General features: G+C 38.0%; 1 protein-coding gene across 1 annotated transcript in view; it reads left to right on the top strand.

The window, feature by feature from the left end:
- RELN (reelin) overlaps positions 1–27,597 on the top strand; it is a 444,588-nt gene that overhangs the window by 399,786 nt on the left and 17,205 nt on the right. Inside the window, exons 47-58 of the mRNA XM_010946673.3 lie at positions 3,152–3,292; positions 4,603–4,780; positions 6,411–6,604; positions 9,798–10,054; positions 14,599–14,753; positions 15,785–15,999; positions 18,137–18,314; positions 20,916–21,091; positions 21,227–21,333; positions 22,514–22,756; positions 23,333–23,508; positions 26,911–26,984. Coding sequence (XP_010944975.2) covers positions 3,152–3,292; positions 4,603–4,780; positions 6,411–6,604; positions 9,798–10,054; positions 14,599–14,753; positions 15,785–15,999; positions 18,137–18,314; positions 20,916–21,091; positions 21,227–21,333; positions 22,514–22,756; positions 23,333–23,508; positions 26,911–26,984 — 2,094 coding nt within the window. The remainder of the gene's footprint in view (positions 1–3,151; positions 3,293–4,602; positions 4,781–6,410; positions 6,605–9,797; positions 10,055–14,598; positions 14,754–15,784; positions 16,000–18,136; positions 18,315–20,915; positions 21,092–21,226; positions 21,334–22,513; positions 22,757–23,332; positions 23,509–26,910; positions 26,985–27,597) is intronic.

The following is a 27,597-nucleotide window of genomic DNA, read 5'->3' as shown; positions in this document are numbered from 1 at the left end:
ATGTGCTGTAGATGTAGAGGAAATGATATAAATTCAGAAAAGATGCAAGGAGAGACATTTCAAGGATATGGGAAAAGGAGGAATCTGCTTTGAGACCATTTTTTCCGCACAACTGCAAGAAGCAGCAGCTGGTAGTGGCCGTCATTATAAGGAAGCTTCAGGATAAATGATGACACCTGCCGAGGGACTTCACCAAGACACTTGTAGGTCTTGGTAAACATGAACTAATTAATTTTCACAACACCCTTGTGAGGTGGGAAGCAGCATCTTCCTAGTTTTACAGACGGGAAAGTGTCGGCATGTAAACATAAGTGATTTGGCCCCTTTACATAGTGAAGCATGACAGGGCTGGGAACAAGAAGTCCTGGAAATTCTACTTCCAGACTTTCATTTTTACCTTATATTCCAAAGTATCCCCTTAGTGAAAGTGTTTCCTTTTCTTATAATATTATATGTACCCCTGTTTTATGGGGTAGGTGTAGTTATTCCTGAGATATAAAATCATCACATTTGAGATAAGGCCTTAGAAATCATCTGATTTAAACCCCTTATTATATATATTAAGTTACTCACTATGGATATGGAATTTACTAGGACCAGAGTACAGATTAGAGCCCTTCCTTGTCTTTATTCTCATTGGCCAACTCCGGTTTTCGTACGTTCTACAGACGGTTCCCCTCTGTTTTGTTTTCTGTGGAATGACACAGAGTTGTACAGACTGGAAGTGCCGTGGTCAGAAGGCCCCATGAAAGCTATGACCCCAGCAGCGCATCTGGCTCTGAAATCTTCTGTACGGTCTCTCTATGAAGTGACTGCCCGGACTGTGATTCAGCACAGCCTGTGATCAGAAAGCCACCACCTGCTAGGCAGCCCATCACCTCCCAACTGCTAGGAAGGTCTCCTCCCTCTGTAACAGCCATCAGGTCACTGCCGGCACCGCTAGTGACCCCCCCACCCCCCCTCAAAACGTCTGCTGTTTGATTCTTCCTGGTCAGCTTGATTGCTGCCAACTTGACGTTCTTTCCATAAAGGTTTATGAAGCCCCATCTATAAGCGTCAGCAACAGTAAGATAATAAATAAAGAGAATAATCCAACAGAGGAAACTATGCATAAATAGGCAATTTTAATAAGAGTTGATAAGGGTTTTAATAAAAGGTGATGGAGCATATGTACACTATCAGGGGAACAAGGACATTTTATTACTTGCCTACCATCTACAAGCACTGAAGATGCAAAACAATATTCCTTGAAGGGATGCAGAGATATTCCCTGGCCGTCAGAAATGTATAGTCTAAAAGAAAGAATAAGTATGTGAGTGTTGACTTGTTATTAAAATCCAAGTAATGATGTGCTATGGAAATGTGGTATTCCACTATGTTATTTATAAGATGTTGCTGCCTGTAAAGAGGTGTAGCTATTAATAAACTTAGGCATTAAAAATTAAGTGATCAGTGGAGCCACTGAGCTGCACAGCGGTGGGGGCAGCTTCACACTGCCTGCTGTGTGAACACCTCCGTGCACCTGCAGAGCACCTGCTGCGAGGCGCTGTACCCCGAGTGTATGATGTAGAACAAAAAGGGATGAACCCTGCTCCCTTGTAACTTACCCTTCTGAGAAAGAGACAGACATTTAAGAAATACATAAGCCAATAAATCTATGACTACAATTGTGATAAATACTGTGAGAGGAAAAGAACAGTTAGCTATGGAAGAAATGCAATTTTTAAAGGGATCGGAAAGAAAATTTCTCTTGGAGGACCTGACGTTTTCTCTGAGACCTAAAAGACTCACAGGGTTTAAGCAAGCTGAGAGAAAGGAAAACCAGGCAGGCAGGAGGCAGAAAAGAGTTTTGGGAGCTTTGAGGGCTGCGGAGGAGCAGTCAGCTGAGGGACCAGAGGGACCAGAGGAGAGAGCTCTGCCCAGGCAGAGCCCCGGGGACCAAGGAGGAGCTTGGGGTGGAAGTTAAATGCGATAGGAAGTGACAGGAGGGTATTAGGTAGACGTTTCTCCGCTGAGAGGAACAGATGGGAGCTGGCGAGCAAGATGGGGTGTGGAGAAATGAGTGCATAGACGCTCAGTAAACAAATAGTAAACTGATGTTCATTTTTAGAGTGAAGATTTGAGCTTGGCTCTGTTTCTTTTCTATTTTCTAAACTTAATATAAATGTGTTCAATTAGAAAATTTAAAATCCTTGCTGTTGTTTGGTCTTTTGTCCTGCCTAACACAGAGACCTCTCAGTCAAGTGATTAATAGTTATCTCTTAATGACAGAAGTGCATGAATCCATAAAGGGGACTTGGTTTGGCTAATAATTATTTCCTCTACAGGGTTTAGTGTTCAGGCTCTGTTGAGCGTCAGGCGTTGTTTGGATTTTACTGCCATCTAGTGTCTCTGAAAAGCTACGTTTATTTGTGTCTCTGAACAAGATGCTCCCCAAAACTACAAATGAGCAAATATATTTCTGATTCTGGAATGGGAGAGTCGGTTTAGGTATTATTTATACTGCATTTAAATCAACATAAAATAAGTCTGGTCTTACTTATTACCTGCTCTCTTTTCTCTGTCCAGTTATCTAGGGTTTCGTTGATCCCTCTGATTTATACCCCTACTGTCTTCCTAAGGCTTCTCCTCGTGAGAATTCCTTATGAAGGCTGTGTGAGGCCAACCAGTGCGCCCATGCACAGAAGTGTCTGGCCTTAGGTAACATGTAGGAGTTGAAATCCTCTCCCCAAGTCAGATGCAAAGGCTTCGTGGCCACCCAAAGACGGGCATCTTTTCTTGATTTGCAAATGTAGCGTTGCAGCAGCCCTGCTGTCCCCCAACCATGGTTTCCACACAAAATTCAGGGCTCACTACCCCCCTGAGACGTCTGGTTTTAAAATTGATTTTAGTTTCTGTTTCAGTCTGTTTTTACAAGGATCAGAAAGATCATTGGCCGAAGATACATTCTCAAGCTATTGCAGTTCAGTCTGCTTTGGTTTTGTTCATCAGCGTTTGGCAAAGAATTCTGCAGTAATGAACGCTTTTTCGAGGACACAAATGGGGATGTACGTGTGTTTGCGTTGCACTCCTCCACGCACTTGTTCAGACGTACCAGAACATGCTCTCTTGTCCACCACAGCTTTCATTGTATTTCTCCTTTTCTTCAAAGGTCCCAAGCCACTCGTTTCCGTTGGCATCAACCAGCTCCTTTTGACAAGCAGCAGACGTGGGCGATAGATAATGTGTATATTGGGGACGGCTGCGTAGACATGTGCAGTGGCCATGGAAGGTGCATCCAGGGAGACTGTGTGTAAGTAGGCTTTCCCTCTCTTCTACGGAAAGCTCCTGGCTCACATTCCAGCCAGGAGATTCCTCTGAAACTGGTTTTTGAATCACTTCCAAGCTGCCTTGGGTTATACATTTTTTCTGAACTCTGATGCCAAGCTAACTCTGGAGTTTATGGCTGTTGTATCTTCCTTCTTGCTCAGATATTAGGGACTGAACAGGAGCTGTCTTGTCAGGAAATAAGGAGGATATTGTATACAGTTGCGAGTTTGCGAGTTTGTCAGGAGGAGGCTGAGTTATAATTGGCTGTGTCTTATTTCCTTCTGTGTTTCTGTGGTACACCTGAGCCTTGGAAAAGACATTAGAAGAGGTTCAGGGGTTCAGTGTGTTCTGAATGAAAATAATACATCGTAAGTATTTTTTTAATCACTTAAGTCTGAGTGGATGTAATGATATGCATTACTTGTGGTTTAATTGGTATTCCTGTGTTATTTGCGTAAGAAGGTATATCAAGCCTGATCAATTTACCAGCTGTATTTGATGGAGAGACCTAGTATTTTACTCTTAAAGAGCCATCGCATCTTGGGAAGGATCTAAGTGTGTGCTGGGCGGGGGGGTGGTGAGTGAGTGGTATGTGTGTTGTGTTGTGGTGTGTTGTGTACTACAGGCCTCTGTGCTTTATTTTCAAAGACTCTGCTATTGGGCGGGATGTAATGAATGAAGATGCTGATAGAGCATCCATAGTCCCTTCTCCACGAATCTCTGCACACCTGGGAAGTCCTTCCCTTGATGAATGACCCCAGCCCATATCCAGTATGACCTCTGAGACCCCTGACACCCCCAGCCCTATACTCATACTTCCTCCCACAATGAACAGGGAATTCAGTCTTTTGGTCAAAGATGACAGATGCCATCCAAAGTACCCTCTGCTGCTTGGAACATGGCCTCTTGGATTCCTGATTGACTGTTCAGAAGACCAATTTCATAAATTATTAGGCCTTACCAACTAGTTTGGCAGCCGCAGTCATGTTATCAGCCATCGGGAGCTGTGTCATGTGAGGACAGTGCTTTAATAAATTCTTTGAAGTTGCTTCTTTCTCTCCACCGATAAGCCCAAGTCACTGCTTTAGGAAAGCTTAGAGGCAGTTAATTCACAGCCTATTTCTAACCGAAAGCACTGTTCAGGAGAGCGGGTGGATTCCAGCACACTCTGTGAAGATAACTAACCTCTCATCATCTTGGACTTGGAAAAGGAGTTGGCTGCACTAATTTGAGAGCCCTCTTGCAGGGGCTTTGTTTGATGTTGACTTTTCCTTTCTCTTTCTCCACTCCCAGCTGTGATGAGCAGTGGGGAGGCCTGTACTGTGATGAGCCCGAGACCTCCCTTCCAACGCAACTAAAAGACAACTTCAATCGGGCCCCATCCAACCAGAACTGGCTGACTGTGAACGGAGGGAAATTAAGTACCGTGTGTGGAGCTGTGGCTTCGGGAATGGCTCTCCACTTCAGTGGGGTTAGTGTTTGCTGTTTATTCATTTCTGCATCTTCTGAGTTCCCGCCAAAAAGTTGAGTCTCTTTTGAAGTTTAATTAGCAAATCAAGATGCAGAGTTAGACACTCTAAGTGCATAATAACCCTAATGTAAACTCGCAACTGTATACAAATCAGAAAACACTAATTATTTTCAACATTCTCCAGTCATAAATTGGTTGAGATAATTTAATTATGCAGGGTAGTGTCCGCACAAGGCATATTTAAGTACACTTCTAAAAAAGACTTAAATTAATTTCTATCCTGGGATAGAGCACTTACACAGTGCATGAGGGTCTTCCATCTAGATTGATGCTCTTATTGAAAATTCCTGAGCTTGCAAGAGGTTTGGGATTTAAGGAGCCAAAAATCTGGAAAATGAGCTTCATAGTTTCCTGAATTTATTAACAATAATTAATCCTTTCTATAAATGATCCAAGAAAGAATAATTGTTAGTAATTACTAGACACTTGAATTTATAGCAGATTATTTTGTGAAGGACAGCAGTAATGTTAGAAAATTGCTTTGAGAAATTGTATAGTCATTCTATGTTGCTGCCAAAAATGACGTATTTAAAAGTAGAAATTCTCTAATTCTATAATTAAAAACCCTTTATAGGCAATTTAACTTTTTAACAATTACAAATTCATTGCCAGTTCTTTTTTTTTTTTTTTTTTTACTACCATGCCCTACCTTGAAGTTTACATTTGTGCCAATGAAGTATACTAGTTTTTTAGCCCAAGAGTAAAAAAGAGGACATACAGCATACAGGATTTTTATAATCATCAGCAGTGACTAAGAATGCAGAGTCCTAGCTTAGATGGAACACTAAAAGGCCTCGTTTTCCTCATTGATTCAACTAAGAAATGACTGCCTTTCTATGTTAATGAGTTAATATAGAAAGCATTAAAATCAACTATCAAAGTTTAAATAAAAAGCTTACACCTTTCTACCTAATAAAACTGAAAAAGAAAAAAAACAGAAAAAAAAATATAGGATTTCAGCTCAAAATTAAACATGCTTTAACTTTAGTAAAACAAAAAAAGCTTACAAGTATTATCCCTAATTATAATTAAATTATATGAAAATTTTGGACATCATTTGTAAATTTGCTGTTCAAGTAGTCATCTCAGTATGCTATTTTTTTTGTTTTGGTTTGGTTTTTTTTCTTTTTCAGTTTTATTAAGTAGAATTATTACAGTTCGACTATACAATGTGCTATTTTATTAATAGCTGATGCCTTTTAAAAATCTAATAAATACCTATAAATAACTGGAAATAGTTTAATAAAAACATAGAAAAGTTTCTTTAATTCCAGCTCTCCTATTACTTAGAAGAAAATAGAAGAGAATCTCCTTAGAATATATTGCCCTTTGTAAGTAAGTTCTAATACTGAAATTTCAAAGCTTGACATATATTTGATGAGTACCTGCTGTGTGCAAGAGGCCAATTAGGAACTAGTATAATAGGAGAGGTGATAAGAAAATCATTGTTGCAATACTGTGTGACTTGTATTACAAAGGAAATACAGAAAGGATGGAAGCCAGAGAGTACCTAGAACCTGTAAGATGGTCCCTTGTCACCGTGTTGTTGCTTTCTGCTTCTTTTCCTTAGGGGTGCAGTCGACTGTTGGTCACTGTGGATCTAAACCTCACTAATGCTGAGTTTATCCAGTTTTACTTCATGTATGGATGCCTGATCACACCAAACAACCGTAACCAAGGCGTTCTCTTGGAATATTCTGTCAACGGAGGCATTACCTGGAACCTGCTAATGGAAATTTTCTATGACCAGTACAGTAAACCTGGGTTTGTATTCAATTTTATCTCTAATAAGTAGTATGTTGGGTGAAGATGCTTGGTGAGGCCTGCCAGCGATCAGTTACAGGGACTGCAGGGGACCTAGACCCTGTGCTCACCAGTAGAGGATGCCTCTGAGACCAACACAAAGATAAGGTTTCTGAGCTGGACAAACAGCTGTTTTTATTTCAAAAACAACTAGTTTGCAAATCGCAGAATAAGATAAAATGCACAATCACAATGTCAATAATAAATAGACCCACTACAAAAAAAAAACACATAAATGAATGAGTAGATGATAATGAATTTCAACATTTTGGGAAATGAATTTCAACATTCTGGGAAAGTGGAAATAAAACCAGTTTATTTGTGTGCTTGTTTATGTAGTGTTCACTCCCTTTTGGAGAATTGGGGCTAGAAAATAAACACAATAGTAGATAAATATCCTTAAGAAGCCTAGAGTCTATTTTTAAATTCCTTATCTAAAAAGCCCTGAATAAACACAATATATGGGTCATTTTAAAAAATATATTCTTGAAGGGCAAAAAGCAATCAGTGTGACCAATCAGAAAAATCAAAAGGCTGTTAAAAAGAAAAAGAGCATGTTTACTAAAGTAGGAAGACGAGAAGAGGGAAAAGGAAGGTGAAAGAAGAGAAAAAGAGAGAATGTTGGAGGGAAGGAGAGGAGAGAGGGATGATTGCACCCAATAAAGAAATAGAATAAATAAAAACACCAAAAAAAGAAGAAACTTAGATAATCCCTCAGTACATAGCAAACCAGGTACAGGCTAAAAATTAGGTAAAATAAAAACAATTAAGAATATTGTAAATGATCATTTAGATTCAATGTATCAGTTAAAAACAGGTGCAGTGACAGAAACCTAAAATAACTTAAAAGATTTTTTTCCCCTTTTCTGTAAATGAGATCCAGGAGAAGGTAGCCCAGAGCTGCTACAGCGGCTCCACCAGCACCAGAGACCCAGGTTCCTTCTACCTGGTACTTCTTCCACTCTCAGCACATGACCTACATCTCGTGGTACCAGAGGGAGACTCTGGCTCCGCCACGTTCCAGCATGCAGGCAGGAGGATGGGGCAAGAGGGGTGTGTCATCTCTATGGACACTTCCTAACCATTGCCCGTACTTCCTTTCACATTTCAGTAGCCAGAACTTAATCACAAAGACACTCCCAGATACAAGGGAGTCTGAACACCTTGTCTTTATTCTGGGTGACTCTTCACCCCACTGAAAAGATGGGCTCCTCTTATGAAGGAAAAAGGGGAATATGGCCGTTGAGGAAATGCCAGCAATCTCTGCCACCAGCAAAAGTTTTCAATCCTGCACTTACATTAAAGCTGAACACCAGTAAAGGATTCCAAATAGACACTAAGTGGTACACAATGGAATAGTGCAAAAAGTGTGCTCCCCTATTAGAGAGAATAGACAAGTCAAGTAAACTGTTTATGGAGATAGTTACAATGACTCTCAAGTATGAGTTCTTGAACATTTAAACAGCATAATATGCAGGGAGAAGGAAGTTATGTTTCTGTAGCATAAAAGCACACCTGTCTAATCTACTTTAGTTCTCTGAAGGAGAAACAAATTCACCAAGATAGGAACAGTGATCATAATTTATTTAAACTTTCAGCAGCCTTAGATACATTTCCACTCCAGAGGTTCTTAATGTGTGGTCAAGGATTTATCAGAAAAGGGAAACTAATTTAGAAATAGGAAAGAAAAATTAAGATAAAAGATCATTGCTCTGGGTAAAAAAATGTGATTGTGCATCCCTCCAGGAACAGATAGATTTCCCGTATTATGTAGTACATTTTAAAATGCTAAACATGCCAATTCAATGGAGATAAATTGCAGAAAGATGTTGCAAGGTGAGCATACAAAAAAAGAGAGGAAAGGGAGGGGCACAGGTGAGCTTCAAAACTGAGGTGTGGGAGGAAATGAACTTGGGAAAAGATTATTTGCCTAAAGACTCATGGTCTCCAAACTGTCAGTAACTACACAGATGAGGGTCTGAGATTCACAGTCTAATAAACTTTCCTTCCCTAAGACCAAGATCCATTAAACCATCATGGCTCAAAGGGTGCACAAAATGATGGACATAATCCCAAAAAGTACTTAAAATCCAAGTCCTGAAAATCTAATAACATCCTAGCCTTGAATGGATTTTGATTGATCTCCATACACAGGAGGTACTGTGTAAACAAAACTAAAATAGCAAAACCTCTTCACTGTGAAAGACAAAAACGAAGGGGTCGTATTGAAGCCCTCAGCTTAAGGGTTCTTTCTAGGATGAACTGGGACTTGTTGACACCATCCTGCGGCGTAATAGTAATGGCAGCCCTGAAAAGTAAAGGGAGGTAGATTAGCATGGAGGAGAAGGTGAGACTTTATGCAGAGGAGAGTAAACCTCAGGAAATTATTTTCCCTGACAGACGTTATGAGTTGTACATATCAATTTGAAGGGGTTGGATGTCTTCCTGGGGTTTAAACGCATCATTGTGATGAAGGCTCATGCTGGAGCGTGAGCTGTGCAGTACCGTGTCCATCCTTGGTGACTGAGTCCCATGTTAGTCAGTGGTTCTCACTCAGCATTACTTGGTATAATGTTCTCAATAAAGCATAGTCACTGTCCAACCAAGCAACTGATGAAATAATTATACACAACCTGGAACCCTCAGGCTGAGAGCCCAAATGTTCTACCACAGTCTAGCAAACTGCTGGTACTCATGGGGGTGGAATGAAATCAAACTGTTGGTACTTTGGGGAGTGGAATGACATCAAGTTTCCAGGGGAACGAAACAGATGCAGCCAACCTCTGGGTGACAGAAAAAAAGTCGATGTTGGTTTATGTCTACCAAAGTGCAAATACCCTATGCCTACCAATCTTGGAGGGGCCCTAGGGAAGCAGAAAGTTGTAGGGTCCCTCTGAGGCCTGCCCAGGGACAGTTAGAGCAAGGAGGTATTTCCAGGATGGTTAAATTTGTTCACAATCTGTTTCTCCAATCTAGTGACTTTTGAGATTTCATAAAATCAAGCCAGTATATCATGGTTTTTAAAATGATTTTAGCTAAAGTCCTCTCCTCACCCCCTACACGGCACAGATATCTTATCTCTGGTTACATGTCTTTTACTCCCATGAGATCATTGACAAGACTGTTTCCCCACCCCAACCATCATTTTCTTCAGATTCGTGAATATCCTTCTCCCTCCCAATGCTAAAGAGATGGCTACTCGCTTCCGCTGGTGGCAGCCGAGACACGACGGCCTGGACCAGAACGACTGGGCCATCGACAATGTGCTCATCTCGGGCTCTGCCGACCAGAGGACCGTCATGCTGGACACCTTCAGCAGCGCCCCGGTGCCCCCGCACGAGCGCTCGCCCGCCGACGCCGGCCCTGTTGGGAGAATTGCTTTTGACATGTTTATGGAGGACAAGACTGCAGGTAACTTTTTCACTGATGCTAATAAAAATCCAGTGGACATGCAGCCTAGATTTGGGTCTTTTCCAAAGAGTGGAATGTGGCACCTTTTACAGATTGTCAAGTGGTACAGAGACTGTGAAAAGGGTGTTGCCCTGTGGCTTCTCTCAACCTTCCTGGTTCATGTCGTATCTACATCTCTTCTTCCTTCAAGCCAGCAAGTTTGTTTTAATAAATAGCATTCCATAATTTTATTAAGAGGGTAATTTTCTTTTCTTAGAAAATTTTCATTTCCACGTTTCCTGTTTTTTACTTTGCAGCAAAAACCAACATTTCCTAGACATGTGTTTTACTCTCCAGAGACAAGTGTTCTGTTTTGCTATGTGTCAGACACACTTGTGATGGCATTTCATGTTTCAGAGAGTGTCCAAGGTCACGCTTGTTACTCTTCATTCTCAGTAGGAGTTGTGCAGCGGTCCCAGTGAACTGTCAAGGATCTCTCCATGCTGTTCTTATTTTTAATGTCTTGTTTTCATTCCGTGACACTAGTCTGGTCACCTTTTTTTTAAGTCGTGTCTTATATTAAGGATGTGGCTTTATCGTGCCACATCCTTGGTTATGCTACATAAAACGTGCTATCTTCAGGTAAAGTAGTGATGTTAATTACATATCTCATACCAACACTGCCAGTGTCATCTGAATAGATACACTGTACCACCGTAGATTCATCAGACAGGGGACTGTGCCAGAATCTTGCATAGAATGGACAATCTAGATGTATCTAACAGTAAGACTGATAAGCATCTTCCAGAAGAATGAAACTTATGCTGAGAATAGTTGAAATGTGAGAAATTTTAATTCTAATAACTTAAAATTCTTAGTTATTTACATTTTCTTATAAAAGCAATACATGTTCAAAGTATGAAATTAAGAAACTACAGAAAATTATGATGAAAATAAAAATCACCTAAAGGATAACCATGGTCAATATTTTGATATTTTCCTTAGAGTCTTTTTTCCTAAGCTTTTATTTAATTGTATTTTTTTTAATATTTTTTCTTGAGTTGTAGTCATTTTACAATGTGTCAAATTCCAGTATAGAACACAATTTTTCAGTTATACATGAACATACATATATTCATTGTCACATTTTTTTTCAATGTGAGCTATCATGAGATCTTGTATACATTTCCCTGTGCTACACAGTATAATCTTGTTTACCTATTCTACATTTTGAAATCCTAGTCTGTCCCTTCCCACCCTCCACCCCCTTGGCAACCACAAGTTTGTATTGTATGTCTATGAGTCTGTTTTTGTTTTGTATTTATACTTTCTTTGTTTGTTTTTGTTTTTGTTTTTTTAGATTCCACATATGAGCAATCTCATGTGGTATTTTTCTTTCTCTTTCTGGCTTACTTCACTTAGAATGACATTCTCCAGGAGCATCCATGTTGCTGCAAATGGCGTTATGTTGTCGGTTTTTATGGCTGAATAGTATTCCATTGTATAAATATACCATTTCTTCTTTATCCAGTCATCTGTTTATGGACATTAAGGCTGTTTCCATGTCTTGGCTATTGTAAATAGTGCTGCCATGAACATTGGGGTGCAGGTGTCTTTTTGAAATAGTGTTCCTTCTGGATATATACCCAGGAGCGGGATTCCTGGGTCATATGGTAAGTCTGTTCCTAGTCTTTTGAGGAATCTCCATATTGTTTTCCACAGTGGCTGCACCAAATTGCATTCTCACCAGCAGTGTAGGAGGGTTCCCTTTTCTCCACAGCCTCTCCAGCATTTGTCATTTGTAAACTTTTGAATGATGGCCATTCTTACTGGTGTGAGGTGATACCTCACTGTAGTTTTGATTTGCATTTCTCTGATAATTAGTGACATTGTGCATTTTTTCATGTGCCTATTGATCATTTGTATTTCTTCCTTGGAGAATTGCTTGTTTAGGTCTTCTGCCCATTTTTGGATTGGGTTATTTGTTTTTTTCTTGTTAAGTCGTATGAGCTGCTTATATATTCTGGAGATCAAGCTTTTGTTGGTTTCATTTGCAAAAATTTTCTCCCATTCCATAGGTTGTCGTTTTGTTTTACTTATGGTTTCCTTTGCTGTGCAGAAGCTTGTAAGTTTCATTAGGTCCCATTTGTTTATTCTTGCTTTTATTTCTATTGCTTGGGTAGACTGTTCTAGGAGAACATTTTTGAGATGTATGTAAGATAACATTTTGCCTATATTTTCTTCTAGGAGGCTTATTGTATATTGTCTTATGTTTAAGTCTTTGATCCATTTTGAGTTTATTTTTGTGTATGGTATAAGGGAGTGTTCTACCTTCATTGCTTTACATGCTGCTGTCCAGTTTTCCCAACACCATTTGCTGAAAAGAGTGTCTTTATTCCATTGTATATTCTTGCCTCCTTTGTCAATTAGTTGACCAAAAGTTTGTGGATTCATTTCTGGGCTCTCTATTCCATTCCCCCCGCTTTTTTCATTCAGAATTGAATCTTTATCATATCCTCTTATCCTCAAGTATCTTTGAAAATATAATTTTAATAGCTGTATAATATTCCATTATAATTTTTTCTCATTTTAACAATGAATATTTAGATTAATTATTCTTATTAATTCATTTATTAGTATATCACATGGTATAGTGATATAATTGCAAGTATTTAATAAAAATCATCCTTTCAAATAGAGAAGCTTAAAATGATCTTCACTATTACCAAATAGTCTTACTCTCTTAAGAAGGTTATTGAGAAGACTTACTTCCATAGATCAGGTTCAGAACTTTGCTAAGTTGCTTATTTTTCCCAGTGTGTTGGTTTACGTAAGTGAGCTTATGATCAGAGAATAGTTTACGCACAGCTTCTGTTTGAATAAAAGCAAACACATATGTTTTTCAAGTACTTAAAATACTCATTTTTACTTTAGGCTAATCTGTGATGTACAACTAGGCTTCTACCTGTCTTGCAAAGATTGTGCTCCTAGGAACTGTAATACCTACCTATAGAAATAGTTTTTGATATTGCAGAAGAGATTGATGTCAGTTGATTAATATAAGCCCTCTTTCATCAGGATTGCAGCGTTCTAGCTTAAAATAAAATATATCCCTTAGAAAAAACTGGCTCAGGTTATTCCTGTTGGAATTCAAATTTCTGTGTGTTTTGACTTTTGAGTCCTATATTGGTTGATGTAGGAGTAAGTGTAGCTCCAGCGTCCATGGAATAAAAGCTAACAGATAATGGCATTGTGGTAGCTGTTTGAGTCCCAGAGGTAAACTGCTTGTTCTACAGACATATGCTCTGCTCAGACAAAATCAAAAGGACACAACACTGGTGAAGGCTGAATTCCAGTTAAATTGTTTGGTCTCTTTTCTCCGTTTGGTCTCCCCTGAGGCCTTCCAACTCTGTGACTTGCACAGTGACCCAAGCCTCTGGTTGAACTCACTCATCTCCACTGTGAACGCTGGAGCTCATCAGGAGCCGTCCAGAGAAATTTGGACCTATGAAATCGAAGCGTGTCATGCATTAAATGAAGCTTACAGATATGTTTAATTTCTAACTTTTCTGAGATTAAACCATGATGTTTTAAAAACACCTTCCAGAAGGGGAAGGGAATTATAAGAGACATGAATGTGTGTGTGTGTTTGAGAGGGACAATGGGATGTACTCTGCACTAATCAACTCATAGTCTTGCTGCCCTAGTTTTCCTTAGACCTTCAGAAGCTTTCTTTAATCACCTTATTGAGGTATAATTTATGCACAAAAAGCTGTGGATATTTAACGTGTACAACTTGAAGAGTTTGGAGATAAGTATACATCTGTGAAACAAACCATCACCACCATAAAGGCCATAAACGTATCATTTACCTCCGGAAGTTTCCTCCTGCACCCCTTCCCCCTTTTTAATACTGATTTTTCTGTTACGGTAAAAGCACTTAACGTGAAGATCTCCCTCAGCAAATGTTTAAATATGCAGCAGAGAGTCGTTAACTATAGGCCCCACATTGCACAGCAGAGCTCCAGAATTTATTCCCCTTGCATTACTGACACTTTGCATCCTGTGACTGACGAGTCCTCATTTCTGGCTTTCCCCAGCCTCTGGTAACCACTCTTTTACTCCCTGATTCTATGAGTTTGACTATTACAATTTTTTTAATTGCCCAGAAGATAACTACCAGAATTTGAGCAGACGTAGCTAACTCACTTCCCTATCGTGTTACTAAAAATTTTTTCTCCTTCTTTAGATTCTGCCTAAAAAGTTAAATACCTGTCAGAAAATATAAATATACATTTCCCTTTGTTTTTTATTTATAACACATACGGTACACTCTTTTTTTTTTTCCAAATGTAGACTTTGCTAATATTAGAAACTTGGCATATCTCAACCTCTCAGTATCCATGTTCGTAAAACAATGTGCTTATATTCGTATTTTGTCTATGGATGGTAGGTAATAAGAGAGACTTCTACCTAAAATAATTCTAAATCTTGCCTAAATGAAAATTTGCTTCAACTATTTTTGTCATAAATCTGTCATAAAATTTTTCTTGTTTTGTTTTAAGTAAATGAGCATTGGCTATTCCATGATGATTGTACAGTAGAAAGATTCTGTGACTCCCCTGATGGTGTCATGATTTGTGGCAGTCACGATGGAAGAGAAGTGTACGCAGTGACTCATGACCTGACTCCCACTGAAGGCTGGATCATGCAATTCAAGGTGGAAATGTTATGATCTTAATTATGTAAATAACCAGACACCAGCAATATAAAAATGAAAAAAATTGTAGAGACAATGGTCAAACAATATTTTGTCCATTTAATGCATACTTTGAAAAATAAAATTTAACATTAAGATAATATACATCTCAACTATGTAAAGCTTAACAGCTAAAAGTGTTTTATTTCTGAACTATTTCAAGGTGAAACTTACATAGGAGTAAATGTGTTTCTGTCTGGGATTAAATACTGATAGAGTAAAATATTGATAATAAAAATGTAGGATACTGACTTCAATTCCCTGAGGTTAAATTATTATATGACTTAGGCAATTTTTTTTTCTTTAAGAGAGGATGAAAGATATTAGGGTTATTCCTGGTTTTTTTTACGAGATCATTTTGGTGTTTCTGGAGAAAGAAAATTGTAGAAAATAGAGGCATGATTAGCTTTAATGCCAACATCAATTTTGGCCAAGATTCTATGTCAACCAGTTTATTCTACCTCAATCCCACTATATTAGCAACAAATGCTGCATTATGACTATCTCAAAAGGTGTTGTGCCTTATGGAAGGTACCTTCTGTAATCACTTCACTGCATCTTATTTGTAATTGAACGTGATTTATTGAGAGTCATAAATTGTATAACAAAACAGTAAACTTGGTAAAGCCGTTAATCCTTCTTGGTCGAGCATTCTGCCAAACAGAAGTGCCAGACCATTAGCACAACAAACATCAATTTGTAAGAGTAGGCACAGGCCTTCCTTCCAAGGCAATTAGCCAGCCATGGCAGAAGCACAAATCTCGTCTTCTCTCCAAACTCCCTGCACAATATATTTGGCATTTTCTATAATTTGTCACCTTGGGCAACGATGTTAACTCTGCCGTCCATTAGCAGAGCGAATAATGAACCTGAAAATACAGGAGGGATGTGGTGCCGTGTCTGTCAAATGATCAGCAACTTTCTTGCTGCCAAGTCCTTAGAGCAGAAACATGTAATATGGTTTTAACATAACAATCATGTTTGTTTATTAGATCTCTGTTGGATGTAAAGTGTCTGAAAAAGTTGCCCAGAATCAAATTCACGTGCAGTATTCTACTGACTTCGGTGTGAGCTGGAATTATCTGGTCCCCCAGTGCTTACCTGCGGACCCGAAATGCTCTGGAAGTGTTTCTCAGCCATCTGTATTCTTTCCAACTAAAGGTTGGAAAAGGATCACCTACCCGCTTCCTGAAAGCTTAGTGGGAAAGTAAGTAGAAAATTCAAATAAAGCCTGGTTCCAAAGCATCCAGACGTAGATTTAGGGACAGTGTGGTCAGCCTGAGTGTTTTATGTAATTGTGGGTAAAATGGTCTCTTCCTCCCTGACTCTAAAGATTCTCCAATTGGTGACCTTTATGATGAGCTAACTTAAGAAGATGTCAAGTTGTGAACCTCAGACTTGTCAAGATAGATCTTAGCAGGACCTTCCATGTTCCAAATCTCAGTGTTTGAAAATGGGGACAGAGCAATAGTGATGGCCTTGGAACCAGTTGGAAAGATGTATGCTACCTTATGGGCCTTGTAAACTGTGGTCCACTGTACAGCTTCTGCTTTCCACATCACTGCCTTGTCGATCCATGACAGAGCCAGGAGCAAAACCTAACTCATCATGCTATTCGTACAAATGTAGTCTGTAGGTTTCATGTTTTTTATTATCAAAGCATTATGTTCTGCACCTGCAGTGAAAAGTAATTAACCTGGAACAGTAGTGAGCCAAGACGATTAAACTATTCTCTGAAAAGTCTATGGATAAGTTAATTTAAGGCTATTACAAAAACATCCCTTCAACTGTAAAATTAGGGGGGAAAAGATACATTAAAGAAAATGACAGATGTACATCCACCAGATGAATCATAGTCTGGCTAAATGAAAAATGTTCTTGTGAAACAGAATTACAGTGTATGACCAGAACATATAGAGCCTTTGAATAAGCTGCTTACACATGGCTTTTCCAGGATCCCATAGAGGTCATTTATTACTCACAGTTTTCTGGAGCAAATCTAAAAGGCTCACTCAAATAACATGCTAGAAAACAATCAGGGTGCTTTCAGCTGCGGGTAACAGAAAACCCAATTCAAATTAAAATTAAATGTGGGCTCCATTGAAAATTAAATGTATTCTATCTATAATGAAAAAAATCCAAAGATAAGTGGGCTCTGGGATTGGTTGATTGACAAGCTCAACAATGTCTTCGGATATTGTTATTTCTTACTCTCTTATTGTTTGCTCCACTGTCCACACGTGGGTGTTACGCTCAGCCTTCGGGCTGGTTCCCCTCGTGAACATAGATGTCTTCCAGAAAACTGGAGCAGAATGTGTCCTTACCTGTGTCTAATGGGAGAGAGAGAGTTGCTTTTCTTTCAGACAGAGCTGGAGCAACTACCTCGTTGCATCCTATTGGCACAGATTAGCTCAAGAATGCCCGTCTGAACTCAAGCCATAGTTAGGGGCATTACATTACGATGATTATCTCATAGGACTCCTCTGAGGTGAAATGGATGCTGGAGAGCCACCACCACCTCATTGCCTCATTTTCCCCTTCCCGTTCTCTCCCTCTCTTTTGTAATGAGGTATAATTTACATTCAGTAAAATGAACACATTTTAATTGTTCAGCACATTGTGTAACCTGTGTAACCACCACATGAAACCAGATACAGAACATTTACATCGTCCCAGAATGTTCCCTCATGCACTTTGAACTCTACACCAAAATAGTGTGGTGTATTTTAATAGAAGGTTAATTATGAGGCTTGCATTTTCCCCAGAAGACAGAAAAGAACAGTGATGAGATTAAAATCTCAGGGAAATTGTCCTTTAATATAACCCTTTTAAAATTATTCTCTAATTAGCATAGTTGCTCTGAGAATACTATCTTAGGGGAATTCAGAAATTGCTGTTTCCTGACCACCTGAGGGCTGTGTGTATGCCAACAAGGCTCCGTCAAAGGATTCATTCACCTTTTGTACAATTTCAGAAATACAGTTAATGAATCTAAATTGTGTTGCAACCACTGGACTCCAGTTCATAAGCAACTTGACTTATGATAGCTACAGATTTGCATTTTAAAATGTTCCTTTTGCTTGAAATAGAGATTCCACTGTATTTTCACTTTGTTTTACGGTATTACTCACATATTTTAAAATTTAAATGTAACTGGCTTTAAACTTCCATTACTAGAAGTATAAAGATAATGGTGGTCAAAAAACATCTCTTATTAACCCATTTCACCTTGCCAGAATGGTTTAAATTTTTTTTCTCTTGAGCACTGAATACACACACAGGAAAATGGACCTAAATAAAGTTAACTTTTGTTTTTCACTCCTTTGCTCTTGTGTTGCCAATAGTCCAGTAAGATTTAGGTTCTACCAGAAGCACTCAGATATGCAGTGGGCAATTGACAATTTCTACCTGGGTCCTGAATGCTTGGACAACTGCAGAGGCCATGGGGATTGCTTAAAGGAACAGTGCATCTGTGATCCGGGGTACTCTGGACCAAACTGCTACTTGACTCACACTCTGAAGGTAAGTTAAGGCCCCTGGAGGAAGCACGCACTCACCTTGCAGGCCGTGTATCAGGAACCAACTTAGGAATGAGACTTAAATTTTATAACCACGTTCTTTGAGCACCCCTCACCCCCAGTAAATAAATCCTTTGGATGGAAACTTTAAAAATATGTATTAGGTTTCTTAAATACAAGAATATTAGGATCAAGTTCTAGTACATTTTACCCAGTTCATAAAATAAACCACATTGCACGGATTAAAGAATAACGTAGTCTACTTTTTTTTATTTTTGTTTTTAAATTAGACTGTTAATTTTAAAACAATATTAAGCCTTCTTTTTGTATATATATATTTTTATTGAAGTATGGTCAGTTTACAATGTTGTGTCAATTTCTGGTGTACAGCATAATGCTTCAGTCATACATGAAATACATATATTCATTTGTATATTCTTTTTCACCATAAGTTACTGTAAGATATTGAATATAGTTCCGTGTGCTACACAGTGTGAACTTGTTGTTTATCTATTTTACATATATTATTATCTGCAAATCTCAAACTCCCAATTTATCCCTTATCACTCCCTTCCCCCTTGGTAACCATAAGTTTGTTTTCTATGTCTGTGAGTCTGTTTCTGTTTTGTAAATTAAGCCTTCTTTAATTCACTTTTTTCAGTAGGTGTACTGTTTAAAGGATAATACTGTTGTTGTTACAAAGTAAAGCAAATAACATTGATAACATTATCGCACACACAAAAAAATTTCAAAAAAGCCTGAACAGTATCTGAATTTTTGTTCAGAAAATTCAGTGTTCTGATTTGCTGACTGCTGAAATGTGGTTGTGTATTAAATAAGAATAGAAAGATCATTCCTTCAAACTTTAGCTGTTATCATTATTTAATATGCAAAGCAAATAGTGCCCAACACACTTGCCATATATACACTCTGTTTCTTGAATATAGTGTATTCCTCATACAATAACAGAAACATGACTAAGCTAAAAAGCATGTGATTGAAATTGTACATTTAAGTCACAATGTAAACAAAACCTGTTCTGTCATTTTTTTCTACAATACTTCAACAACTTTGGAACTGACAAATTAAAAACATAAAATTGGAGCAATGCTCACTTGTGTCTGAAGATGTTATTCTGTTTGTTATCAAATGAGATTATAACATGAGAAACATAGCCACAGGTAATGAATACATTTTTAAATCTAGTTTCTTTCGTGAACTAGATTTAAATTTCATTAGCATTCCTCAGTTGGATAAGAAATTGTAGAAATCTATGTTATGAATTCTGAATTAAATCTTTCTAAGGAGAGATTACATGGTTAACAAAGCATGTCTTCTGGCTCTTCTGTTCTTAAATGTAAACCTTTGTTTATAAATTGCATTTATTTGCTAACATCAGTGAAGTAAGGTAAAGCTAACATGTGGCTACATGTCTAACTAGAGAGTTGATTATGTTCTAAGTCTGATAAAAAGAGGGTCTATTTAAATCATCTTAACTACACAATAATATAACAACTAGACAACTTTGCTAAGAAGTGAAAAGGTATGATTTTTCTGTAAATAGTTACTACACTTGCAACTATAACAGATTGTTTTCATGATATATTTCTGTCATTTAAAAAACAAAAAGCAAAAAAAAAAAAAAAAAAAAACCCTGCCTCAACCCAATGCAAAACTGTATTATGGACAATTGAATGTCCTGTGGACAAAATGAATAGAAAACCAAGATCATGCCTATGATGTGAGGCGATGAAATACTCTGACATAAAATGTATCTATAATGACCCTCGTATTTTATTCTACTCTGTTTGGAAAATAGGCTGCTCCTGGTTGTCGGTCACTCTTAGTTAAAAGGATAAACTGGAGACCCAGGGAAAATATTTTATTCTTGATTTTGGGCTCTTCTCCCCATCATCCTGAATCTTGGTGCTGATAAACATGTGAAAAGTCCTTCAAATTGCCTTCCAAGGTTGATTTTCTTTTGATTTCATGTGGAAATCTTTGGTTTCAAATGTCCCTGCGTCATCATATAGACATTTCAAGTTCATTCTGTGCTGGAAGCTAAAGGGTCCTGGGTTCCTAAATCAGTCTCCAAGGTGGCAGTGAGGGGAGCAGGGCACATACTTCCAGGGAGAACCAGACCATCCTTCAGGGAATACTTGGGGGGAAAGTGCTAAAAATACCTGTTTTATTTTATCTTATTCCTTTAAATTTTCATTTTTTGTTCATGTTTCATAATATCATAATAAATTATAATAGTATTATTACATAATATATAATAAATAAGTATATTTTGATAGTACGTGCCTAAGGAACTTTACAAATAGGAGTACTACTGTACTAAATTTTACACTTGCTTTAAAGGTTCTCTCTAGATTTTAAATTCCAATGATTAAACCCTTTTTAAGCAGTTTAAACAATCTTCAATATATGATGGAAAAGAACATTGTGGAAATATCCTTTTTTTCCCCCCAATATCTTTTGGAAAAGCATTTGAAATCAGCTTTAACTTTTCAAAGTCCAAGATGTAATTCTGTATTGTCTGAACTATTCTCTTATTGTTCTCTGAAATTGTTATTTTTAATCATCCCTTCCTTTTTTCCAGACTTTCCTGAAGGAACGCTTTGACAGTGAAGAGATCAAGCCTGATTTATGGATGTCCTTGGAAGGTGGGAGTACTTGTACCGAGTGTGGGATTCTTGCCGAGGACACTGCACTCTATTTTGGGGGATCTACCGTGAGACAAGCTATTACTCAAGATTTGGATCTCAGAGGGGCAAAGTAAGTCAACATGTTGTTACGTTTGTTACGATGTAGCAAATTGGCCCTCAAACAAGGAACACAGGTGTGGAAGAAGTTGAGTAGATGGTTCATTCAAATTAACTATTCTGATGGATCATGTGTGCTTGCATTCAGATTCCTGCAGTACTGGGGGCGCATCGGTAGTGAGAACAACATGACCTCCTGCCATCGGCCCATCTGCCGGAAGGAAGGCGTGCTGTTGGACTACTCCACCGACGGAGGCACGTTTCAGGGGTGAAAGCCATGCCTGGGAGCAGATTCCCAAATTTCATCCAGTGCCCCTCAGAAAAGTCTCCACAAAGCTTTGCTGACCTGGCAGTGCAAATAGTGAAGGTCACAGAGAGAAAGCTACAGATCTCAGTTGCATTACACGTTCCATACATATGACTTCTGTGTTATACAAAATCTACCCCAAAAGGAACAAGAGAAAAATCACACTTAAAAAATAAGCTCTGGGGGGTACAGTGGTACAGTGCTTGCTTAGCATGCACGAGGTCCTAGGTTCAATCCCCAATACCTCCATTAAAAAAAAAAAAAGGACACAAAAAGAAAGTTCCGAACTTTATGAATAAAGAAAATAGTCACTATATTTAGCTGAAACTTGATTAGAAATGATGCATTAAGAAATAAATTTTTGTATGGTTTTCCACCCAAAAAATAATTTTTAAAACATGTTAGTGTTTTAAAAGTTTTATGTGAACAAGCATGTAATAAATGCTGTAGATAATCAACAAGAAGACTTTATCATGTGAAAGAAAATAGTCAAGTCATGAGTCTGTCATATACTATTTTAATAAAATTCTGTTTTATTATTTTGAAGTGTCTGAAACCAGACCAATAGTACCATGAGGTCTTTAGAAAGTCAGCTTTAGCAGATAGATATCACTCTTAATAACTGACAGATAAATAGATGAGCCTCAAGTATTTCAGGGTGTTCAAAAAGTGTTTTCTAAGTAATTTAAACATTCCACCTACATTCTTATCAATTGATGAGAGAAATTTCGTATTTGTCCAAAAAATCACAAATTTCATAGAATTATATCTGTATTCTAAAAAAACTAGGAGTTTTGTCTAGAAACATGCAAAACATGGGTGCTTTTCATTATTGATGAGACAATGCATATAGGAATCAAGAACAAAACTTTAAAAGCAGAAACTAAGTAATTTTTACTTCAGTGATTTTATTTTTGGCGCAGTATTTCTTAAAGCCCATCCCCCTATTTCATCAGCCACGTTTTGAAACAATGTGTAGAAATGGCGAACACTTATATAAAGTCAGTGAAATCCATTCTCATTACTTGGCTGAAGATTTCTCTGGGAAGCTTGTAGTAGCTGCAGTAGTCTGGTGGTCGTTTTGTTTTTTCCAGATATGTTACTGTGTCGGTGTATTTGTTATCATAGGAATTACTTGGACTTTGCTCCATGAGATGGATTATCAGAAATACATTTCTGTCAGACACGACTACATACTTCTTCCTGAGGATGCCCTCACCAACACAACTCGCCTTCGCTGGTGGCAGCCTTTTGTGATCAGCAACGGACTCGTGGTCTCCGGGGTGGAGCGCGCTCAGTGGGCGCTAGACAACATTTTGATTGGTGGAGCAGAAATCAATCCCAGTCAACTGGTCGACACCTTTGATGATGGTAAGAAACCAGACATTGGACAATCTTTCCTACGAGCCTTTTGTCTGCTTATGTCTTTACATGAAAAGCATTGAGATCAGTGCCTAGCACATAGTTACTGCTCAATTAATGTTAACTATTATTTTGCCCAGTGGTTTATTCATCTTCAAGGTTGGCTGCTTGTTGAAATATCAACTAAGATTTTTAATAAATCCCATTAAAGACAAAGTGTCTAGCTCTAAATCTAATTTGAAATTTTAATATCCTCAAATAATTTCAGTTTCTCTAGGATTTTCTGTACTGTAGAGATACACATTGCATTGGTTTGAAGTATACCAAGAAAAATTTTGCAATGATGAAAGTTACCCAGACTAGCAACTACGTTTTAAACATTGAGTAATCGTCATACTAGCATTTACTAACCTTTTCTAGATTAGATTTCTCATCTTGGATTTATATATTATCCCAATTAAATAAAATAAAAATCAATCTTAAAAGGTAAGCAAGTAGCTAGAGCATAGACATTCGAGTAGTTCAACAAAAAACAATCAGCTCAAGAGACTAACATGCCATATTGCCTCCAATTTACCTTAACAGAAGGCACTTCCCATGAAGAAAACTGGAGTTTTTACCCTAATGCAGTAAGGACAGCAGGATTCTGTGGCAACCCATCCTTCCACCTCTACTGGCCAAATAAAAAGAAGGACAAGACTCACAACGCGCTCTCCTCCAGAGAGCTCATTATACAGCCAGGATATATGATGCAGTTTAAAGTAAGGGGAAGGGGCTCTTCCAGACAGAGCCTGGCGTTACATTTGGGGGTGGGGTGTGGAGAGAATGCTTATCTGAACAACTGTAAGGAAATGATTGATTTCATTCCTTAAAAGAGACTTTATCTGTTGACTAGAAGAAGTAATCTTTCACAAAGGCCTTTCTCTTGTAGGATTATTTGAACACAGGAAAAATCTATAATTATATTGGGACATAGCAAGAAATGTAACTGTGTTCTACCTCAGTATGTAATCTTGGGTTCACCTTTCCAAACCTTGGAAATAAAAGTCGCAAATAGGCGCCTCTGCCTGTTTCTCTCTTTGTCCCTGTCCGTCTCTCTTGTCCCCATTTCTCTACCTCTGTCTCTTAACTGTGTGCCCATTTCATACATCAAGCCACTTTGCTTCTTTATCTATCCTACTTCCGAAAACAAGCCTGTAGATTAGCCCAACTGGAACTTCCCAAATCCTCAAAGATTTAAAAAGAACTCTTTCTTCTTATAAATGCACATTTTTTTCATATAGAAGAATGGAAGGGAAGGCATAGAGGTAGTTAACAGACAATCAGAGAGAAAGATAAAGCAAGATCAATTAATGTCATTCTCACTGCAGAACACACTAAAAAGGGGCATTACAGAAATGCAGTTTATTACTAGATCATTGTAAAGAGAGAGAACTGCCTTTCTAATGCTCTAATTTAAAAGCTGTGCTATGGAGTTAATAGTTAGAATCCGTATTAGCAGAAATAAAAATGTGATCACAGCTTGGAGGAGGGATAAATAGGGAGATGTTTTATGTGCATAGAGTTTCAATTTTGCAAGATGAAAAATTCCTGGAGATGTGTTGCAACAAAAACAAAAACAAAAACAAATGTTATTTGCTCTTTGCCTCAGCTCTGTATTAAACTTTCCTTCACAGACTGGAGGGTGAGACAGGCCCCTCAACTGCTACCACTCCCTCAAGACTATCTTTAACTCAGTAACACGACAGATGCTCAAGGTCATGTCCAGGGTTAAACCGCCCCTAATTCCAAGCCAAGTGCCTGAAGAGTGAAGGCTTTCCCCCTTCCAGGCCCATATCAAAGTCATCTTTTGATTAAGTTGGTTGGTTCTTCCTCTTTTGTTGCCTCTATCAAGCCAGAACTGAAGAAACTGAAATTTTCTTCTCTAACCAAGCCAATTTGTTTAAAAAAAAAAAAAAAAAAAAAAAAAAAAAAAAAAAAAACTTGTCCCAGAAATTTAATAATTAAAGTGTCACTCAACCTGCTTTTTTTAAAGTCACCGTTAACTTTCTAAACACCACATCCAACAGCTTCCACCCATTCCTCGTTTTTCCTTTTCTCTGTACTATTTGGCCCTGTTGACCATGTCTTCTCCAGCTCGGGAAATTCTCTTTCCCCTCTGCTCTGGGTTCTCTGCTGCTTCCCTCCTTACCTTGTTGATCTACTTCCATCTCCTTTTTGGCTCGTCTTCTTCCCTCAACCCTGTAAATATCAGCATTTCTCAGTACTTCTCCCTGGCTTTCTTCTCTGTTCATAGACATTCTCACCATTGGGAATTTCGTTCATCCTCTGGCTTCAAGTATCGTATCTTTAAGAGCAACTCCCGGATCTGGATATCCAACCTCGACTGGCTCAGAACTTTTAATAACCTGTGTACATTTCTACACCTTTGTCTTATTGGCAGCTCAACATGTCTAACAGTGAACTTCATATCTTCCTGCCCCTTACCAACTCCTCTTTCTCATTTTCCTGTTTCTCTTAATGGCACTGCCTGTGACCTATTCACCAGCTTTAAATTTTAAAGTAACCTTTGATTTTTTTTCACTTTTCACATCTAATCAGTTACTACATCCTTTTCATTCTATTTCCCTATGTTCCTGGCACTCATCCCAACTTCTCTGTTTGCACTGTAACTGCCTCCATTCTGGCCCTAATTAAATCAATAATCCCTTGAGTCCTCTTTTCACCTCTAATCTCTCTCCACTCCCACCTGTCTTCAACAGCACTGTCTGATCCTTACAAAGCACAGCTTTGAGCGTATCATTCCACTGCTTAGAGCCCCTTAATTTAGAGTCCCCATTGCCTATGAAATCAAGATCAAACACTTGCAAATGTGTGCATGTATATGCATGACTGGGACATTGTGCTGTGCATCAGAAATTGACACATTGTAACTGACTGAACTTCAGTTAAAAAGATCAAATGCTTGGACTACACCTCATGGTCTCCCAACTCAACCAATCTTTCCAAACTTCTCTACCAATGTTCTACATGCTCTATACTTAAACCAAAAGACACCACACACTGTGCTCCAGATGTGCCACAGCACATTCCCACCTTTGCGCACAGTCTCTCCACCTAAATGTCCTTCTCTTGTCTCTACTTCTCAGACTCTTCCCTTTCTTCAGGGACAGCTCACATGCAACCTACTTGATGACTTCTTTTGTTTTGAATTGAAATATATTTGATATACAGCATTGTATAATTTAAGGTATACAGCATGTTGGTTTGATAATTTATATATTGAAATACGATTGTCATTATAGTGACAGTACCTCTATCACATCATATAGTTAGCATTTATTTTTGTAGCTGGAATAAAGATCTCCCACTTCTGATGAATCATTTTCTAACCCACTTAATCGGATTCAATCTCGCGTTCCTACAAAGCACCACAGCATTATATTTGTATCTTTTCTGGTTTCCATTTCCACTATTGGAATACACTTTTCCAGTATTGGAATGTAATTGTTCTCTCTCTGAAACCAGAATTGTTTTATTCATGAGTGAATAGCTTGAAATTCTTAGCACTAACCTTCCCAAGTATCAGCAGTGAAATAGGACTTGTTGATTAAGCAGATGATTAGAACTTAACTTCGAATCACCAAATTTTTATAGCATTTATGCATTATTGATGACTCAAACATTTAATTGCACATAATAAGGAGTGCTTCTTTTCACATAGAAGTGGAAAAACTAGGAATAAATATTAAGTAATTAAAAACTACTATTTGTTTTACAAAAAAAAAAATGTAATGGTAGCATCAAGAAAATTAGGATATCAATGAAAACGTTTTGAACCAGTGATACTTTGAGTTTGTTTCCATTACTTCTCCAAATGTTACTTGCCTTTTGACCAATTTATCTTCCCCAAATTTATAATTAATATGTTACAATAATTAAGTAAATAGAAATAGTATTTTTTAAAACCTTAATTTTCATTTCCATGTAAAATGGCATGACTTTAACAGAACTCAAAAGAATGTATTTGGGGACCATAACTTCTCTGTACATCTTCTCTGAATATTTCTTGATTACTTATCAGAGCCATAATGAAGATTTCTAATTAGTGATAGGTATGATTTAATCTTGCCTAACACATAGCAATTGTTTGTTTGTTTTAGATTGTGGTGGGTTGTGAAGCCACTTCTTGTGGTGACCTTCATTCCGTAATGTTGGAGTACACTAAGGATGCAAGGTTTGTGAAATATTTTTTTACATTTCCTCCAGACTTGAATATACAATTCAAATGGTTGCCTATTTTTAAGGCAGCTGCTTACTGGGGAGCATTCTCATGCAGTAAGTGTGACAGTTCATGTGTATACATGTACAAGTTTCATTTGTATGAAACTCACATGTATCTTATTTTCAAATTTTTCCTTCAAGCCATGAAAAATCAATTTTATACTAGGCTACAGCCAGCAAACATTATAGTTCAAAATAAGACACCCCATTTGTCCTCAAAGTAGAACTCTCTTTTATTCACACTGCTCATTTTCAGTGAACCCTAATAAAAATATAAATTAACGAAAGATCTGAATATGCTTTAACTAGAGTCACATCTCTTAAAACACAGTAGCAATACTGAATATAAGTCTGACATAGTGCAGTTACCTTATTAAGATGTGGATAGGCCTGCCTCCCACCACCACTTTTAAAAATGAGTTATAATGAGTTAAGTTTGGGTAGACAGACAATTTTGTGAATCAGCTCCAGGTAGACTTCTTGTAACAGCATCAGCGGGAAGGAGCTACTAGAGTGCATCTCCGTGCCTGCTAGTATTTTATTCTGTCGTCTGTGAATAATATTGC

Source organism: Camelus bactrianus, chromosome 7 (assembly GCF_048773025.1).
Source record: "Camelus bactrianus isolate YW-2024 breed Bactrian camel chromosome 7, ASM4877302v1, whole genome shotgun sequence".
Lineage (NCBI taxonomy): Eukaryota > Metazoa > Chordata > Mammalia > Artiodactyla > Camelidae > Camelus > Camelus bactrianus.
The sequence above is the reverse complement of the archived record's forward strand: the minus strand, read 5'-3'. Positions and strand labels throughout refer to the sequence as shown.